Source organism: Neolamprologus multifasciatus, chromosome 12, assembly GCF_963576455.1.
Source record: "Neolamprologus multifasciatus chromosome 12, fNeoMul1.2, whole genome shotgun sequence".
Classification (NCBI taxonomy): Eukaryota; Metazoa; Chordata; class Actinopteri; order Cichliformes; family Cichlidae; genus Neolamprologus; species Neolamprologus multifasciatus.
Window position 1 is genome coordinate 23,817,810 of NC_140450.1, and position 21,387 is coordinate 23,839,196.

Consider the following 21,387-nt stretch of genomic DNA (forward strand, 5'->3'; position numbering starts at 1 on the left):
TTAAATCTTTGTTCATTAAGACCCGAGTATTTTCCTTTTGAACTATAAGCACAGTGTCTTCTGTCTTTTGTTGAGGAACCCGTTCTCTTCGGTCACTCTACCATAAAGGGCTGAGGGGTGCGCGTGAGAGGGGAGCGGAAGTCTGACTCTCGTCACCAAGGCAAACACCCTTTGTCCATAATAGCTCAATGTGGTTGGGCTGGCAGGTCTAGAAGTCTCATGTACCACAGCTCAAGTATGAAGGTTTTGTAATTGTGTAGCATCATTTGCAGATTTATAAGTAAAACAAACCAGCATCAAATCTTCTGAGTCTGAGACACAAATATATTCTTATATCAACAGCTATGTTATCCAATTAAGCATGTAACTGCAGGCGACCACAGACTTACACAATTTTGGTACCACACCTCTCGCAGGTGTGGTATTTGCTGGTTCCTCCCACTGATGTGGTTGCTTTGGGGGTATTTGGTGAAAGATTTCCTGGAAACCTCAGAGCTGCCTCTGGAGAAAAACACACACAAACAGAGTTGCTCATGATGAAGTTTTGACACGCTGCGTCTCACTGCTCAACACATCAGCACTCTGTTTGTCTTCACTGTCCTCTGTCAGTGCAGCTTGTTTATGTTTCCGGTAACTGTCATCACAAGGTCGTCGCCTATGGGACACGCTATATGAAATTTCCAAATACTGGCCATTATCACGTCATGAAAGAATGTTATCACTATCTGGATTTATTTTCACTGCCAAAGATCAAAGCCAAAGGGAAATCAGACAGATGTATTCCATGATAACATTTTTATGACCCACACACTGCAGAGTTGCGCTCCTCATGACAAACATATGGAAGTGCATATGGTTCTGAATGATGCACATTTGTCAAGGATGGTTTCAAGATGGAGATGTAGGCAGCAAACAGAAACAGGAGAGGAAGTGAATTATAAAGTACTTGATATAGCTGACAGATGCAGAAAATAAGTCTCAAAGCAGCCAGTCCACCAGGATAAAATCTCTGCAGTCACAAAGCCCTTTTGTGCTCAACTAATACCTACTGCCACTTTCTTATGTGTTCTAACATACACACACACTTTTATATTTATGAAACAATGTGCACTTTTGTCTATAAAGGATGCTATTTGGATGAATGAGCGTCTCACCTTTTTCGTCAGCCTCCAGGACCTCTTGCAGCATTTTAAAGGTGTTGGACTGACGAGGTGGATTGCGGGACTCCCTGTTCTCCTGGATCATCTTGTACACCTCTGAGTCTGTGTCGAACCTCTGCATGGCAAAGTCAGAACTGGGACTGCTGTAAAACAAACCAATAATAATCAGTATAGGATCTATTCATTTATATATGATTAAAAAAGATATAAATGTGTATGATACGGTGATATTAAAGCATTAAAGTTTGTATTATGACTGAATAGATGGACATAAAACCAAGTCACCAATAATAACTTAAAGCAGGCCTCTCCAGCTCTCTTTTGTACATTTGATTTTTGCTGCACTTTGGCATGTTGCAATTTGCACAAGTTTGTGTTGAGTGTTTTGGCTGCAGTTTTGCAGGCAGAAGGCAAACTTTATCGGATATCAGTTGGTTCCTCTATGTAGATGTAAAAGTATGTTTTTATAGTAACTGAAACTGAGTGCTGCTCATTATGAATGTTTGCTGTATTACACTCTGATGGAGTGCAGGCAGAGCCTGTGAGTATAAGCTCAGGGCAAATCAAAGCTTTGCGTTAAGGGTAACTCTCTCCACACACATATTTGCAACTCATCACATGCATTTGCAGATTCACCAGAAGTGTGTTTGTAAAGAGCCAACTAAGAGGCCCATCTAAGTTTGAACTTCTTTAGCTGTTGCTCAGAACAGCGCTTTTATCTAATCTAAAATGGTAAAACAACTTATCTGATTTATGAGATTTCTGCCATATTTGTTCCTAAATCAATCTATATTGGCAGGTACTTCCAACGACTGCTTCAACAGCTCCAACATTGTACAATAGCAGAGACAACACCCAGACCAAACCAGAGAAGTCTCCCCTCTCATCAAAATTTTAAATATGATATTACAGTGGGAACTGTTGAATTTATTGATCTTATTGATACTGTTATTTCAGGAAAGTTCTTGGTAAATTACTAGTTGATGCCAAGAAAAGCCATACAAGTATGATCTGGTATGATTTCAATATAAAATGGCACGTTTATTTCTACATTAATAGCAACTCTGTACAAGAATTCAAACAATATCAAACTAATGCTCAACCTGCTCCACCAGTAACACCACACTTTGCTGTCTTGCTGTTAACTCGGCAAACAGCTACAAGGAAGAAACAAGGAGGGCAAAAGGCTAACTGAGAGAGCCACATCTCAAATCTAAAATCCTTAAAGAAAAAATAAAATAAAATAAAGAGCTTAACGAAAAGCGGCTTTGTTTTTTTTTGTTTTTTTTGTTTTTTTTTTAGAAAACTTCTGATTGGTTAAAACCAGTTAACAAAGTAGTAATAAGAGAGGCTTGTGCATTACATAATCTATAGCACAAAATAACAGCACCAAGTACAAAGTTGATTCAAAAGCCTCTCCAACAGCCAGGGATCATGAGATCCCGCAGTTGCGTGTCTCTTTTTGTGAAGGTGTGACCTTTGGCCATTTCAAAATGAAATGTCATCACATCATTTTATCCCATTAGAAACTTGTGAAATAAGCCCATGAATTCTTGAGTTGTGGTGAAAAACGTGTTTCGACAAGCTGCATTGGCCCTGAGGTCAACTTCAAATCTGTGCCAAATTTTTATAACATCCCTCGAGGTGACCCTGACACATCATGTTCATGAGAACGGGCTGCACGTACATGCAGACTGACAACTCAAACACATGATGCCTCCAGCCACTGTTGTCGCTGGTACACAGGCATAGAAAATGACTTCAAACTCTGCATTTTTGCAATTTCAGCCTCAGGTTAAGGGCAGGAGGGGAGAAGAAGCTTCCATCAAAGGGGATTAGACACTGTGAGCTGAATGATTATTACTTAACAGATAAAAGCTCCGTCTTCCAAGCAACCCGAGCTGAGGAAACCCATGTGCTAAAATGTAGATTGGCAGAACCATTGGTAAGACACAAAATTTTGTTCCTGTATGTGTGTTTGTCTGGAGGGAGTGTTTTCAGTCATGTGGAACCAGTCGGCCAGGTACACACTGTTCAGACTAGGTGTGATTTGATTACTTCAAATAGGAGCCGTTTTGTCAGCTAGAATAACCCAACCTGACTGACTGTCCCACCTGTTGTCACCTACTGCCAAGATATTTATGCTTTAACTGACACCTGTGGTGTGAAGACAAAGCCCTCAACTTGATTCAACACTGTTGTGATTTAACATACAGATGTGAACCTATAAAGCTTTTTTATTTTATTTTTTTGTACAACAACATTACAGTTAGCGTGTTGCTGGGTTTTGGCAGATTTGTAACATTTTTTTTTCTCCTTTTAACTTCATGTAGCCTGGCTCTATACATTCAATTATTATGAGTTTAAAGCTGGTTCAAGATGAGAAATCTGTGACTGTGTTGCTTTTAAAAAACAAATCAGTTTGCGTGACTGATAATTCAAATTATGAGACTAGACAACTTTGCAAACTGGAATTGGGCTGAGGCAAAGAGACAGACATGGCCATTGAAAAAGGAAACAGTCGTGGTTTCTTGGGTTTTAGGTTCAGGTTCACTGTCCAGCTGCAAAGATGAGTTTGGTTTTAAATGAACATGTTCAGAGAATTTTCATAAGATATATTTCTGTGTATGCAAAGCCCATTTCCCACTTTGCGAACATGGCTGCAACAAACAAGAGCAAACAGACATAGCAACAAGTATGTGAATGAAACAAATGCTCAGACCCTTTCTTCTGCATCAGTGAACATGGTTCAAATTGAAAACAGACCTCTCAGACCTCTCCAAGTTTTCCACATGCTCAGCTCCACCCTAAGCAAGCCATTTCCCCTTTTCCTTTCCCTCACCATCCCTCATGACATGCCATCTCAAAACAAATGGAAATTCTAGGTAAAAGAATACAAATAACAGGACTTATGGTCAGAGAAAATAACATGCATCTGAACAAGCAGTCAAGCACACAAATTATTAGTGCAAGCACATTAAAACAACTATCACTTTTAAATCTAATTCCACAAAACTCTTGGGAATTGCGCTTTCCAATGTTCTCACATGTATATATCAGTGGCCAAGACAAATGTGCTGCTGGTTTCTGTATCCAGACTTGGCTCACGCGAGCAACAATGAGACCCAAGGCATAGCTGCATGTAGTCGAAACATCTAAGATCACAAAGCTAAATTCCAGCCATATTTCTGAACTGGTTTCCTTGAAGTACAACATCTAAACCAAAGTCAAAACATATGGAGAGAAGGAATTAAAAACAGCAAAACATAAGATGACGAGACTCACCTCAAAAAGAAAAAAAAGAGAGTGAAAAAAGTGGGGAAGAACAACTCCAGCTAAAGTCCTTATCCTTTTAACAGCGCTAGAGCAACTCAGCAAACATACCAACATACAAAAGAACAAACAATATTGACACACAAGCAGATGAAGAGCACACACCTCTATCTAAACCAGACGGCACAGAAAATGCAAGAGTGACTGAAAGGTGTGCCTTTAGCTGAAACTCATTGGCCATGCATCATGAAGGGGTGGGAAAATGGGTGTTACAGAGTCTGTGATTGGCTGGAAAGAACAGGGAGAGAGTTTCTGTGCAAGCTCTAGACTGGGGGCCAATTAGGGGGAGAAGCAAAAATCAATCTTTTTCGGGAAGGGTCTGACTACAGCTGCTGACACGTCACTAGCTATGGTTAGCCCAGCTGGACTTGGGTCTAAAGTCCAAAGTCAACTATCGTGCACTGAGGAGGGGAAAGAAAAAACAGCCACCGGGTTCTCCAGCGGAGCGTGCTGACAGAAAGGATTGTGTGAGAGACTGAAGTGAAAACACCAATTTCTTCTGGGACAACAAATATTCCAAACAATGCTTAGGAGGGCAGCACCTGCACAGTGGGAACAGAATCAAATTACAGCTACATCACCTAATCAGAGAGGGTGAGGCAGGAAACAAGAAACTAAAGTGTTGCTGAGGGAGGTGATGAGGTGTTTCCCAAAGGTTCATTCGACTCCAAATGTTTCTGCAAAAAGCAGTAAACACGAAGAACCACCTGAACAATATCAGTAGATTTACAAGCTGACTGTTTTACTCTAAATGAAGGAACTGGTTTGGCAGATTTCTCAGCTAATCTGCATTTTGAAAGAGATTTTAAAAATGAGGAAACATCTGGGAAACTGAAAGAATTTTTCTAGATGAGATCACTGATGCAACCAGATAAAACTATTTTCACTTCTGTAGAGGTAATAATAAGTGTCTTACTACTAACACAGTGTAATGCAAATAGCCTTAATTGTTATTATAATTTGGATGTAATTATTTATTTGATAAAGTACAACATTTGAGAAGGATCACAAATGTAAATACAAATCTCTATAAAAGTCGAATAATAAAGAAGTTCGATGATTACCACCCGTTTTAGTAGTTTTCCAAAATTTCAAAATACAGTACCCACTTGTCTGTAAGTACCCACTTTCATGCCATGTTTGCAGCTTTACAGTTATAAGTGAGACACCAGGTGATGGTGGAATGTGCAGGTGCAGCCTCTACAGGCCTATAGGTGGTACTAAATTACTGCATTGAAACTGTGTATACTCCAATTAGACAGGAAACAAACTTGCGCTGTAATACATGTTAAAGCTTTAGGTTCTGTTGTGCATTGTCCTCTAAGGGGGCCCTAGAGTAGTTGGATATCAAGCTATCATGTGAAAGAAATACGAGAGAATCAAATCAAAGGAAAAGCCATCGTCAACCAACTGCTGTTTTAAAATGTTTTGCCTCCATGTTCCTCCAGAACATCTTGATTATGGATGTGGTGGAAGCACTGGTTACACAAAACCAGGAGATTGCCAACTGCATTAAAAGTTGGGAACTGTGAAGGCCATAACACATGATTAACATAATTTTCATACTTAAAGACAGAATGTTCCCACAAAGTTGACCAAGTTAACTCCCAACTATGGCCACAAAATGCCAACCACGGCTTAACACGGCCACTGTAAACCAAGTCAGGTTTTTCCTTTGAGCGTGCACCTAAAATTCAAAAGTAGCTTTTAATTATGTTGGAGTAAAAGTGTAACATTTACCTGCGATGAGGCGACACTGGTACGTCACGCTCGGTGGGACTTTGGGGTGAGAAGCGTCCTTGTGGAGTTGTGTTGGGCACAGAGTTGTTTCTGTAGTCTGAAGGCGAGAAGTCCTGTGGAGAAGGAGAGAGCAAAAATGTATGAAATGATGCAATTTAAGCATAAGAGACACACCAAGTGTTTTGCTCTATTCAGAGACAGGAATTCAGTGGGTGAGATTCTGAAGAGCTTCTCCACCAAGGAGTGTTTTGGTATTGAAGGCAGTTCGTCCATATTTCCAGAAACTCTAAATATGAAAACCTGAAATAAAATTATATCTGACTGTTATGAAAGACACATTTAGTCAAGATCAAACCAGGCGAGATCTGATTGAAACCTTCATCGGATTTTAGTCAAATGTTTCAATTTCAAGTACCAAATAAGCTACATGCTTGCATTGTTTAATGTGATTCACTGTGCTGTCAAGGTTTTGACAGCTTGAGTCACACCGACATTCCTTTTACTGGTTGTTCCTGCTGATCAATTTCAATCTCAGCAAGCTAAATTAACATTGTTTCATCTTGATAATCATGCACAGTCTTACGTGTGCTCCACTCCCACAGCTGATAGATGACTGATGGTGTAGCAACAGGTGTTTGGTACTAACTGGAAAATTGGTTTGAAGAGAAACTCAGAGCCAGCTTGTACTTTAATAGGTTCCAGATGCTGTACAAACCTGATGGTTATTCATCTGTAGTTGCTGTAGTTAAACAGCAGCATCACACAAATCAGTCAAAATGAACACTTACAGTACAAATACTGAAATTGAGAAGTCAAGTGAAAATATTTGACTTTTGACAGAAGAGGGCGCTAAGTACCTACAGGTGATCCAGCAGTTCCACCATTAAGTTAAAAGTTGATTTTTCCATCTTTACTCTAACAGTATGGGTTAAAAAAAACCTCCTGAAATTCATTCCTCAGCATGTTAGTTTAGCTCAGGAAAAACTATATGCAGTTAAGAAAGAATCATCAAAATGCCATATTATATTTCCCAATCCTGAACTTGGAAGCTGAAAGCTTGATTATGATTTAGAGCAGTACATGTGTTACATGTGGTCTGACTATTTCCTGGTGAATATCATTCAACAAGGATTATGGACTAGCCAACCTGTGGCAAAAAGAAACCTGGCAGTTATTTCACTGCTGTCTTTTCAAAAGTGGTATTTTAAGCTTTAAGACCTCATGACTACTTGGCACAGCTCAGATTAATTGGCAGTGGGGGTGGAGTCATACTTGTTGATCACATATGCTGCAATATTCCTACTGAAGTTTACTTAAAGCTGTTCATTTCATGCCTGTGCACAGTGCAGGAGATCTTGTGCTAGAAATCGCAAAGCCCACAGACAACCCAAAGAGTACAGCTTTTGCAATAAAGCTCACCGATTCTTTTTTTCCCTCCCTCAAATGTCACCAGCTGGCACAAGTGTTACATGGGCTTCACAGCAAAGTGGCTCCACCCAACCTTTTGAACCAGCACACATCTGAAAGTCAAGCTGGAGCTGATGCAAGAGCTCAGTACTGAACAAATAGCATGGATGGAGTCGAAGATTTGTGTGCCCAATGCCAGCACCCGCTTCCAATTCAGAAACTCTTTGAACAATGTCTCTGTTCTCAATTGAGTCCAATTTTCCTGCTCTTTTTCCTTAGTGAGTGGGTAGATTAGTGGCGGATGCCAGGAAGCCTTTACCAGAAATGATCACTGGGATGGCTCCCCATGATTCCTCCCAGGATAAACCCACCACAAAAGGCAGAGGCTCAGAACATCATATATTTCATACTATCACTATGCACGAATAAAGACATCCATGTTCTCTTTATTTGAGCAAATCTCTAGGGAATGTACTGGAGGGATATGTATAGATTCTTTCTTAAAGACCTAGTGAAGCCAAGCAGTATGTACTGATGAATCTATTCTAATACAAGCCAAATATGTTACATAAGTGTCCAGCTACTGAATGTGGATCTTCATGCATTCCAACATCATAAGAATTTAGGGATAAAAATCACAGCTCGGCTCGGAGACTCAAGAGGAATGCAATGAAGTAAAGAAAAACAAAAGGGATAAAGAAAAAACACATGCGCTCCACTGTGACAGGGAGTATGCAGCTGTGACTGAGCTTGACCTTAGAAAGTTCAAAAAAACTTTGTCTGCACAACCAGAGCAGTTCTCCCATCACCACAATCCATTCTGCGAAATCCAGTGCCAGAATTTTATAGCGGTAACTGCTGCATGACTAGCAAAGCCTTAACCAATACTTCCTGCATATGCTTTGTTCCAGATCATCACTGTTGCATTTTAAGCCTTTGAACCATTACACACAGTGATCTCAGTTCTACAGTGCATTTGGGGAACTGCATCATGACAGTGCCAACAATGCCCCCGTGTTTCATGTACTAGAAAACTCAAGAGACACGGGCGAGCTGAGGAAAGCCTATTTTCTTTCTTGGATGAGAGAATGGTCACAGATGGAAGAGACCAGCGGAGAATATCATCAGCCAATTTTTTGTGGTTCCTGTGGCTGGCAAGAAGAGGAAGCTCTGATTAAAGCTGCGCTGAACTGTAATCAGGAGTTCATAGTCAACAATCCCAAGATCATTAGGGCAAGTTGCTGGAATGCTGTACTGCATTTAAAATAACATATCAAGCTATTGAGCACTATATATCCTCTTTAGGTATACTGTTTAGCTTATTATGGTGTGTTTGTACATAGAAATGCACAGAGACAAAATCTGCCTGGAGAACAGATTGGATATCCACTTCCCATTGGTCCAACACAAACAATGTTTTTTGCCAAAGTAACATGCAAAGTTTCAGAATTTGGGTTTTTCTATGTGCTTTTTCCATTTCAGTGTTAACCATTTTTCATGCTTGAAGTTCTATGATATTTAATATAATGCCCAAACAGCCAATACCAACACAAAACAAAATAAACTCCAGCATTTAAAATGTCTTAATTTTAAAATCTCTAACTTTATGTATGATGAGGCCCTTTGCAGCAGTAAGACGGAGGGCCACGTTTGTCTTACTGTGGAAAACATGGCAGCTTAAGGTTGTGCTGAAACCTGCTGTTTATTTTCATCGTTCATCCATTTTATACACTCACATCTTCCATGGCAGGGGAGAGGGGGCTGGAGCCTATCCCAGCATGCTTGGGGAAAGAAACAGAGAAGACCCTTGTGCGTCAGCAAAAACTGACCCGACATTTATGGGATTCAGCTTGATTTTAACATGTGAAAATACAAACACTGGTGCCCCAGAAACTCACATATTACAAAGTATACATTGTATTAAAACCTATATTCTTTAGTCTTGGCATTCATGTAGATGTTACCTTGGCAAGTACCATTCATCTTAATGTTCTTTCACATAAAGCATAACCACACACTATTAAGTGACACAAGTGGTCTCAACCAGAACATGCACAACACAAAAAAGTTCTCCAGCCTTGGTCAGCTGGAGATCTGTTGGTCCCCTTCTGACAGGTGCACCTGATCCAACCCAGTCTATGAAGGGCCAAACTGGCAACCTAACAAGACCCAAAAGATCTGCTGCCAGCATCCACAACTGTGTTTTTTCAAGACACTTCTGGGTGCATTGGCAAATGTTTATTAGTAATGTTAGTTAGGAATAATCAGCATACATTTATATCTGTGGATTGTACTCATCCAAAGTTAAACCAGCTTAATAGCACTAGCTAAGAGCTTAGGCCTCAGTCACACGGGCTTGATGACCATCATGTCACTACATGGGTTGCTGGCTGTCACCAGGTAAAATAAATGTTGTGGCCACCTGTAGTTTTTTGCTGTAGTGAAACTACAAGAAGTTTGGTGCAAACCAGAAATGGACACTGTTCTTTCCCTCTTCCCAACCAACGGACTTCAAAAGTTGCAACTTTAACTGATCAGTTTTACTGATCAGCAAATAATTTGTGGGTGTTTGTAACATTTGCTAGCAACCTCCCACAATGACTTGCCAACCGGTCAAAGAATACAAAGTTCTCTCTAGCTGCTGACTGATAGCCGCTGACTCTAGGCCTTTACAAATCCATTTCACAGTAACTACCAATAATCTACAGCAACCCACCAGTTAGAAAATAAATATTTTTCTCTGGCAAGATGGTATGTTGGCCTTGGCCTGTCCTGTGTGGTGGTAATGTCTGTCTCCAAAAAAGAACAGAAAAAACAGAAAAAACAAAGCAGCAGCCAAAACACTAATTGAAGATTCAGAATGCAGAATCCAAAAACGCCTGAGACACTGCAGTGGCTACATACACCTTTGAAAGACTTTTATATACTCCTAATATGTGATCAGCGTTGCTTTGGCACATAACAGTAATCAACCCACTAGAAGGCAGGTGATTTTACTGTTGTGGCTGATCTCTGCAAAACAAAACTGTGGGCATACCAATATTAGAGTTAAAGCCTTAGTGCATTATAAAAACTGTTACAAAAGAAAAAAAAATCATTCTAAACACAATCAAGAGTTTATCCATTTTAGACACAACAAGCATAAAATGCCAAAATAAAGTGAAGGCAGCTGTTTCAGATAAAGACCCATGGGAAACACTGGGGACAGTGCCAGCAGAGGAGTCTTCAGTCTGGCTCCAACCAAGCCACTGCGCATCATCATTACCACCCTGCAGCTTCAATTACAGGGCACTGGCCAGCAGCACATAGGAGTGATGCCTAGAGGAGCTCATATTTTGGGAAGACAGTTGCTGCTGTAAGAAAGTGCTGTAACTGCTCATTCACTGTCTCCACCTCAGACATGAGTGCTGCACTACAATGAGGCGGGGGACACCAGACATTCTGGGCTTGGTAATAATCAGAGCTGTGTAGGTTTTTTCCTATCCAGCAGTGGGCACTGGTGGAGGTCCTGAGCAAAGGCCTGAGGCGAAGAGTAACCTACTCGTTATCCACTGTTACTGATAGATCCCTGCCTTGTAATTATGTCTGAGCAATGGTGCATTACTGTGTACACATTCTGTTACAAATAAAACACAATACATGGTTAAACACAGGACATCTTTTTGGATCAAAAAAAAAAAAAAAAAAAAAAAATGTAATTAACATTCTTTACCTTTTTTATTGGCTCATGTCCGACTGCCCCTGCGTTATGAAAGGTCTTACATCTCCGATTACAGTCCTGGTTCCAATAATGATATGACTAAATCAATGTGCTGAGGCTATACCTGTGCATATAATCTAAGACAATTAAGACTTAAAGGTAATTTTCTTTTTAATCTAAATGCATGCTAACTTCGTGTTCTGTTTTGTTTTTCCAAAATACTGATGCAAAAGTCTTACGGGACTCCTGTCTATGCTGCAGCATGTAATTCTTTACAAGTCAAGCTCATTTTTCTCAGGGTTTATACATAGACATTTGTAGAATAGGCTTATATAGAGCAGTGACACTGAACAAAGGAATAGATTTTTGTGACTTTGGTCCTAATAGCTCCTCTACTCTCTACTCATTTACCATGGCCACACACAATCAAACTGTACAAGATTAAAAGAAGAACATAGAAAACAAGATAAGAGGATGATTCTAAACATACAGTACTGCCAAGAAACATTGGATATCGAATGAGCAGCATTCTGATACACCTCTGAATGAATGAGCATACTGGGTGCTGCAAAACATGCTTGACAGAAACAGATCATGAAACAGTTATTAAGTGCTGCAGTTTTAGTTTAGAAGCTAAAAGTAATGAAGTAAGATCTCTAGTGTAGGTGGCCTGAGAGAGAGACTCACTGCTACCAAAACTGAATAGGTCAACAATATGTCTGCATAGTGTTTTATACACAAAGGGTGCTATGAGCAACACATTTATCCCTATAAAATTTCCCACAAGGCTCTGACTGAATCAGCATATCAAGCTCATTAGACATCTGGAGTTCATTATGGTTGGACTAAAAATCACTGGACTTCCAATTCATGGTTGGCGAGATGACTCTCTTCACATGCGCCAAAAAAGAAAAAAAATGTGTGGTGGGGTTACAGTAAGAGTCAAGACAAGCTGAATGTAAACAAGACTGCCGATCAAATTTTTATAAATACATTTTTGCAGGTTTTTTTTTTACAGTTCCTCCCACAAAGATAACAGAGCTCTAACTGTAAATAGTCTCACAGCATCACAACAATGTGTTCCACTCTCACATTTCACACAGATTTAAACCAACTGTACTGAATACTGGAGTACTCTGTATAGCGATGGAAAACTGCCACATAAATTTCAACAGGAATGTCCACAAATGACTATATAGACCATAAATCTAACATGTCAGCATTTATGGTATGTCAGTGCAGAAGAGTTACTCTCCACATGTCATTTCTGCAGCCTAACAGTTATGATTCATGATCACCCAATCCACCCCTGGTAATCACTACACTAAAATGTGGGTGTTGTACTGTGTAAAACTACAAAAATATATGCTAACATGTCTATTTTTGTTGGCACGAACATATCAAGGGGCAGTTATTCATGTCATTCCCTTGACAACAACTTTAGGAATGTTGACATTATGCTCGACCACCTTCGTAAACACCAACAACTTGTAAAAAGGTCCATCTCTCTCAGCCAACAGTTCTCCATAAAACTTTCAGGGCCATCTATCCCCATGAGTGCACCCGGAGGCCTGCAAAGCTCAGGGAATCAAAAGTGTCCCAGTTTGCTTTTCCATTCCAGGGGAAAGAAAAACAGCTGTGTTGATCAATCAGAGGGGATGACGAGAGGCATGCTGCCCACGGAGAGGCCACAATGGACCCCGAGCTTAACGGCTACGAGTCCACGTGAAAGGGCCTCACACTGCCCAGTCACAGAGCTCACTGTGCAGAGAAGAAAACATCCCTCCACCATGACCGTGCAGCCAGCCCTGCTCCCCAGACACTGGCTTGGCTTAGCACAGCACCAGCATGCCAAACCAAACAAGAGGCCCACTCACATCAGATCTGAGAAAGTGCATCATTCCAAGCCATCATCATCATCATCATCTATATAATATGTATATTTCTATTTAGTACAAAGGAGTGGCCATTTCTGTTGAGCTGAATTTTCCTTAAGTCACAGCCTCTTTGATATTTTAATTACTTCAATTTTCATCCAACTGTGTCTATAAAGGTTTATATTTTGACACCATTAAACATAAACTCCATTCTTGAATGCCAAGTCGTTCTTCCTGCTCCAATTTGATGAGCACAGTTTTGGCCTCAACTTAGAATAACGAAGCACAAGGCCGCCTTCCTTCTGTGACTGCTATCCTCCTGTGAGGAGAACAATGGACAGTAACGCATGAAATAGAGGATGTGGGGATTGACAGCTACGTCTTTAGATAAAGAGCTCCGTGACACGTCATACAGCCAAGGCCACTGCACCAAATTTAGAATCTAGAGGAAAAGTTTGGCCAGCGCTGGCACAAAATGTTGTGTCGCCCGGCTGTAGCTGGAGATCTTACACTACTGAGGATATTTGTAAAGCAACCTCACTGTCCCAGCACAGGATCGGACAGCCCACTAAGGCAACCCTCAGGAACCTCAAAGTGCAGAAACTGCAAACCCAGACACGGAGCCTAGTCTTAATGGTCGAGCGACGGGTCATGTCTCATGAAGAGCAGTTTGGTTTTGGCTCTGCTCAGTGCAACAGAGATCCCATTGTGGTCACTTCATGATGATATAAACAGATGCTCTGAATCATGACAGTGGCCGAGCAGTTCAGAAACAAGCTTATGTCCAGATTCCAGTAATCTAGGATGCACCATGCATTTAGCTCTTTTGTCACGACTGTGACTTCAAAAGCAGTTTGTAATATAGCCAATGATTTGAGAGTTCAATTCCCAGTCCCTCCACGTCCTGACGTATTCTTGATTGATAAATATAAGCCACTGATAAATATGAAGTAAGGCAAGCTGGTATAAAAGTAGAGGTAGAAACAGCACTATAGTAAATATAAATATACTAAAATGTCTGTTTTTAACCTTATAAAGACTGAAGCATGAATTAATTTGCAGATAATTCTAGTGTATCAGGAAAAAAAAATCCCCACTTGTGTAGAGGTCTCAAATACTTCTGTATGATATGTGGTAGAATTGGTATTATTGGGTTAAACATCCATTTAAATCTTTCGATTCTGTCATACATGTGGTCGGTCTGGTATCGCAGGTGGTCTAAACTCCAACCAAAAGACATGGCTGTGTGTTGAAAAGTTTCTCCTTAGAGTGACATGGCTTAAGTACAGTCTGCAAGTGTCAGCAGGCTCTCTGGTGTCCACTGAACTCCACCCCATACCCCAGCCCCCATCCATTTGAGTTTCATCACACAACAGCATGCCTTGTGACACAAGGGAAAAAGCAACACCAGGCCATCACAGCCACTATTGTATACAGGCTTTTCTCAGGATATCCAACACCCTGGAAAATGGCGGATCCTGTTGCGCACCCCACTCTCTCTGCACTCAGGGAGCCAAATCAGGGGTGGAAAAGCCTTTTAGGAGCTTTTCAGTGAAGCTGATCACCTGATACAGAAGCACTCTGCACCTCTCAGTCAGGACAGAGGCCCTTGGCACAGAGGCTCCACATCTCAGCGTTCAATGGGATGCTGAGTTCCTGCCAGCGCAAGCAACATAATGCACAATGTACCCATGGCAGAACTCTTCCAAGCGATCTCCTCATCGAGCACTCTGAAAGAACTCCACTCACTAATCTCAGCACTGCAGTGGGAGGCTCATCACTACTTTAAAACCGGGATAGAAATCTTTTGGGGTCAGCCAAAACCCAAAACTCTCTTTCCTGAGACTGATTTCATTCAAAGATACTCAACAAATGGTTAAAAATAACCAAGAAAAGGCTCCAAGAGGAAGTCAGACCACACAGAGTCCAAATGAAGAAAAATAAGAGGAATTATGATTTTTTAAAAATGTTAAGGAGAATGGAAGAACGGGCGACTCCATGAATACCACAAACATGTGAGGCTGTCCCAACAGGCGTGTGTTCATTCCTAAGAGCTTGCCAATGGAGCTTTGAGCCACAATACAGCTCCTAATGTGTTTTGGGCTAGCCAACTTCCAGTTTACTGCACCATGGTTTTCAGGTCACCACAGTGGAACTCCACAGTCAGTTTCAGAACATGGTTGTAAATGCCCCCCCCCCAAAAAAAAAATAAAATAAAGTGAACTGATATGTCAAAGTGGCCTACAGTGTTTTTAGGAATTAATAAAGCTTTAACCTCGTATAGGTTTACTGTAGCAAACTGTGGAATTCAGTTGTCAAAATTAGTTACACTAAATTGATATTAGCTAAATATTAGCTAGAGTGGTTCTCCTGGTGTCTAAACAACCAAGAGTACCCCAACATGAGCCACTGGCCTTCAAGGAAGTGACGAAGAATCTCAAACTTGAAGGAAAACCTTTAAACTGGACTGCCTCACGCAGCTGCCTCTCAGGAGGAATGCTCCAATGTTTTGAAGTTCAAACCTCTGCATATTTATCTAACGTTATGTAATGTCCAGAGTTATAAAAATGGATGGAATTCCTTGTGGCACTACAAAAGGTCTCGAATGTTTTTTCCTGTTCTGTCATTTCACATGTTTCGTCTTCAGTGGGACCCATGCATGTAACTAAGTATGGAGGCATAGCTGAAATAGCTTATGATGAACTTTCCCACAACATTTTCTCTCTTTACTTCACGGAAGTCTTTCCAGACGCTCTAGTCCCCCGGTTTTGGTTCTGTTGCTGGAATGGGGAATGGACACAGCATACTTACAGATAAGTCTGTGTTTTACATCTCTCCATATCTTACAGCCTATTGAGATTAATAAGTCTCCATTTTTGACAACTAAAGGTTATGGCCATTGTTCTGAAGGAAAGCAATAGCTTTTTTTCTTGGCCCAGGCTTTGAATGAAGCAGCTCCAGACGGTTGTTCATCTTAATGCCAGATATTTTGAACGCTGACCTTTGTAGTTTGTACACACCCTGCTATAAAAATGCCAAACCTTATCAGTTTCCTGCCTTTACGGTTAAGTGCACAGTCAGTACACTGTCCGCAAACCTATTCAAGGGCACCTTCTGTGGCATCAGAAACAAACAATTCAAATGGGAAGGCTGAGGCTTCAGATAAGTCATTCTAGCGGACTGGACTAGCCCAGTCAAAATAAATACTCTCCACACAGTAATACACAGTGGACAAAAATCTTCAGGTGTAGTGTCTGTGTGAACTGCAGCCTAAAACTGCAGCTACAGATGAACGACAGTCCAGGAAAATCTATGGCTTTCAAGCCTGGACACGCAAATAATGATTCTGACTCACAAATACCGTAAAACAAAAAAGGACACCCACAAACTGTGTTTTGAAGACAGTAATTTTAAGTTACTTAGCAACCACCGTCTCCATCTAATTAAGTGCTCTTTATTACAGAAATTGTGCTTCATTATTTGCAAGGTAGAAAAAAGAATGACTGAACAAAAGTCAATAACTCCTACGTGTAAGGCAGACTGCTGAAAACCTTCAACAAAAACACTTCAACCAACCTGTGACACGAGTCCTGACAGTCTTGTATTTCTCTCCTCTGGTGACCTTGAGCGGAGCTGAAAACTGTAACATATGGACAAGAAAAGAAAAAAGATATCAGTCATAAGCACTTATGCTTTTAGGTTGGCCACAATTCACACAGAGACACGCGTCAGTCGTCAGAGATTCTTCTGTACTGCGTATATTTTACTGTAGCACGTGGCGGCTTTATTATCTCAGTATGTATTACGCTATTGTGATATTATTGTGGCTTCATAGTTCCCGCTGCCTCAAAAAGGCTAATAATATCATAATAATAACACAAACTCTATGACCATCTCACCCTGGCTATATTGTTTTTTTATGACTGTTGTGAATGATCTATGCACTTTATTTCCTTATACACATTACAAGTTACTGTGGCAAAGAGTTTATTCTATTTAATAAATCAATAGGACTACATTACAAAATACAGATTTAATAGCTTATGAGGCAACCCCCCCCCCCCCAAAAACAAACAAAAACAAAAAATTATATTAATACTTAAATCAAGTCCTGGGCAGGAAACTTTACCAGTGCATGCAAGGGAGGAAATCGAGTTTGAAATATGGCTTATTAAAGGTTGTTCAACAAACGTCCGAGTGCAGACAAAACCGCGGTGAATGTTCCACATTCTGCCTTTTGTTAACGTGAATGCAAACGGAGGAATGTGATATCCTGTGCATATCCTTTGTTACTACAGCACAATCCCATGGCTCCACTTTCTGTCTGTTATTCCCATACCTATTGGCTTGCCTGTTGTTGGGTCAAGAGACCACTTGCTGCAGACCTTTTGTCCAGATACAAGCCTATTTAGGAAGTGAACGGTTGGATTTTTGGAAAGAAAAAAGAAAAAGAAACAACAACAAAAAAACATGCACCTGAAATGTGGAGCTCTAAAAACCTCCTTTTTTAGACCGCTAACGCTTAGGGAAATGCTTTTTTGTGTCTCTAATGTTACAGGAGAAAACTGTAACTCATGTTTCTCTGCAGAGAATTCTTTAAACTACACAACTTTGCATGTCAAAAAGTATGAAAAGTGGACTTGCTTAAACATAAAGTATCACAGTGATTTGAAAAGCACGAGTGCACTACCTCTTGTTGATGGTTGGTGTCACCATCTCCATCCTTGTATCGGGGCTGGCAGGATGATCTGTTGAGTACGGTCCTGGAGATCGTGACACAGGGCTGGAGATGGTGTACTCGCTATAGTTTTGATTCTCATCTTGATTCAGTTTTACTGTTTCCTAAAAAAATACATCACATCAGAGAAATGTTACTACATTAGACTCAGCTGAACATGACTTGATCTTTAATCCTGTGTTTTGGCCATGCAAGCTGTAAAAGGATCAACAGAGGTACTTGTGAGAAATGTCACCACAAAAACATGTCATCTTTACTATCACTACATATTGTTTGATGAGCTCTTACACCCAGTATGACCTCAGTAAAATACAAGTACTAAAAATAATTTAAGGTTTTACGGCTATTTGTGGACAGAAAAACAGACTTGTAAACAGATGTGTGATGCATGTACTGTCAAGATTCGTTTACATTTTTACAAGTAAACCAACATGACTTGAATATACAGAAAAAAGAAAACATGACAATTATGGATATTATTCTGTCCAGATTTGATTATTTGCTTTGATTGCGGGACATCAAATATGTTGAAGTTCTCCGTAGCTTCAGCACTGACCTTGAAACGTCCAATGAGCTGTTCAGGAGTGCCGTTGGTTTGTCCAACGCCGGGAGTTTCAGGTCTTGAAAGAGAGAGAACAGCAGATCAAATGACTTTATAGGTGTATCTGATCAACTTTTGCATTCCTGCATCATAATAATAATACTGGTTTACTGCAAGTGACCAATAACACACTGTGATGCCTTAACTTTGTAAAGTGGGGAAAAAAGAAAAGATGTCTTTGTTTACATAAAACCCCCTTACAAATTGTAAACGTTTCCAGTGTTTTCTTGATTAATTTATCCAGTATAATAACTATTTTACGATTACTCATGCTTGTAGCATCAGCCAAGAATTACCTGTTAACCGAATGCATTGACATCCATGGTCTGTTGCAATGCTGACCCGGACTAATTTTATTATAATGATACAGGAACAGCATCAACACGGGATATCGTGCAACTTTATATAGGACTGCCGACTTTCATTCTCCAACAAACATGGAGAAAAGAAAAAAATCTATTTTGATCGAGAAAGAGCCAAAGCAATGAGAAATAATCAATTATAATAAAAAAAAAAAGTGTCAGTGCCCTGCCAAGTGTCCACCATTATGTTGTCATGAATCTTTAAGATTACTGCAGAGCCTTCTTTACAAAATATTCTCTTGAGCTCTCTGCAGCTTTTCAACTGTTGTTTTTCTTTCTTGAACAGAAGATACATTATGAGCAAGTCTATCACTGAAGCTGGAGGGGAAAATGTGGGTAGTGGAAGCGCCAATGCAAACACACAATGCCCCCCTGGCTGCAGGGCCAGAAGCTGCCTGCCTCTTGCTTGAGCTTGAGGTAATGAGGCACACAGGAAGGCCTGGATGCCTGTGGTAAATCACCCAGAAACACACCTCTAGTGGCTCTGGCTCCACATACTGTGTGGAGAAGAGATGGCAAGAACACAAAAACTGATCCAGTCCCTGTAAGACATTTCTTCCCATAGGAAGGATATTAATATTGTAGGCCTGAAAAACTCATTACTTCCACTTTGTAGCATGCATATCAAACATCAGAGGAAGCTGTGGCCTACGGACGGTAAGAAGTCAGATGAGTATTTAGGCTGTAACCAATGCGCTTGGTTAACAGGTCTCATTTACAGAAGAATTATTAGTGGTAACAATGTGTGATTCTGAACCACAGAGATGTAAAACTGACCCAAAATCAGCATCCGAACAGCCTTCACATCTGGAAATTCAAAATGTGAATTTTTGGAATACCACTCTGAGAAAATGAACCAAAAACACTTCATCTACAACTTGATTTGAAAAGGATTGAAACCGGCAATAAACAAGAGCTGATTTTTGTGTGTTGATATCACATTACCCTTTTCCCTATAAAGATAAATAAATATATAAATCCGGCATACAACCTGGATTTATACATTTATCATTTTTACTTTAAAAAGGCTGGAAATTAGAAGAAAACTACTGCACAATAAAGCAAAAGGTGCTCTGAAAGCTAGCTCCATAAAGAAAAGGGTCAACATCATCCAGCAGGGAAAAAAAAATAAAAGAAATGTATAACGTTTTAAGGATCAAATTTGAAATGGGGTAGCTACTCCTTCAGTTGAAAACATATTCAGTTAGCTATGTCTGGGATTAATCTGATGTTGAACTGACCAACAATAAACCACTATCTCAGTTTAAAACATCAGGCACAGCTAAAAACAAAACTTCTGAGTACAGACTGATGCCAGCTTCCTTCAGTGGGCACCCACATCACTGCTGGAAGGAGAGTGCTCTCAGCTAAGAAAAGAACTCATTAAACATTAAAGACTTGTGCCACTCAATTACCATCCTCAAGAGAGCTCATCGGAACATAAGTCAAAGATCAGAAGTGCTAAATGAGTAAAATTAAAAACAGAAGCTTCGGTGTAACCACTGACAGCTAACAGACAGAGTGGCACTGTCTTGGGCAGCGAAGGAGAATTACTGTTGTTTCTGGCTTGGCAGGAGACATGTGGTCAGACGGGAAAAATTCACTCACATGGACGTAGGACATCCAGAAAGGAAGTATGTGGTGCAAGAGTGAGTGTGTGTGTGTGTGTGTGTGTGTGTAATAACAAAGATTTTAAAAAAATGATTGGAAGGCAACTGTGACAACAAATAATACTTCAGGGAGGACCTTTAATCAAGCCAAGGGCAATTCCGACTGAAGGGAAAGATTTTTCTTAGTTCCCAACTCCCGTCATCCAAACAAGGAAAATCTCAAAGTAAAGTTTATTAGACCAGGGAAGGGAGTAGGGTGGCTCTCATACATGCTGGCATTTCCCCTGATTATAATCACTTGTTTGTACAGTGCTTAAAAATGGTGTAAAGAAAGATGGAAGCTAGGGAGACTGTGGTCTTGGCACAAACAGAGAAAATTAGAGACGTAAAAGATACTCTATGTGGGACTATGCAGCCTGCATGTTGTTGCATTGCATGGCACAGTATTTGTTTATTTTATGTCTATAAAACATATTCACAAAAAAAATGACATTGTAGCTCAAATGTTAGTCCTACTTCAGATCTGCATGTCAGCATACCTCTCCACCACCAGCTGCAGAGAGGTCTTGGAGTTCTTGATCTTGGTCTGGGCCTCTGCATTCAGCATATCAGCCGTGTTTTCTCCATTGATCTCCAAAATAATGTCACCGGCTTGCAGGGCTGCCTGCTCTGCCTTGCCGCCCTCATTGACCTGTTGAACAAAGGCATGAGCTCCAGGTTAGTCCTAGCCCCAGGTGTTAAAAACAACACTTTTTAGGAAGCTATCTAACAAGCATAGACATCTCTGACTTATCCCATGAGTGTGTGTATACCCCGACATCGACTGACCTCCATCACAACAAATGAATAAATGACACAA

At 40.4% G+C, this 21,387-nt stretch overlaps 1 protein-coding gene across 4 annotated transcripts in view; it reads right to left on the reverse strand.

Moving 5' to 3' along the window:
* Positions 1 to 21,387, reverse strand: part of pdlim2 (PDZ and LIM domain 2 (mystique)) — a 31,538-nt gene that overhangs the window by 1,809 nt on the left and 8,342 nt on the right. For 3 of the 4 annotated variants that reach the window (XM_085180381.1, XM_085180382.1, XM_085180383.1), the window contains 7 exons: positions 21,068 to 21,219; positions 18,512 to 18,575; positions 17,908 to 18,059; positions 16,794 to 16,857; positions 6,234 to 6,346; positions 1,155 to 1,303; positions 390 to 501 (listed from right to left, as the gene is read on the reverse strand). In XM_085180381.1, the coding sequence (XP_085036507.1) occupies positions 390 to 501; positions 1,155 to 1,303; positions 6,234 to 6,346; positions 16,794 to 16,857; positions 17,908 to 18,059; positions 18,512 to 18,575; positions 21,068 to 21,219 (806 nt within the window). The remainder of the gene's footprint in view (positions 1 to 389; positions 502 to 1,154; positions 1,304 to 6,233; positions 6,347 to 16,793; positions 16,858 to 17,907; positions 18,060 to 18,511; positions 18,576 to 21,067; positions 21,220 to 21,387) is intronic. The other variant, XM_085180384.1, reaches the window with a different exon arrangement.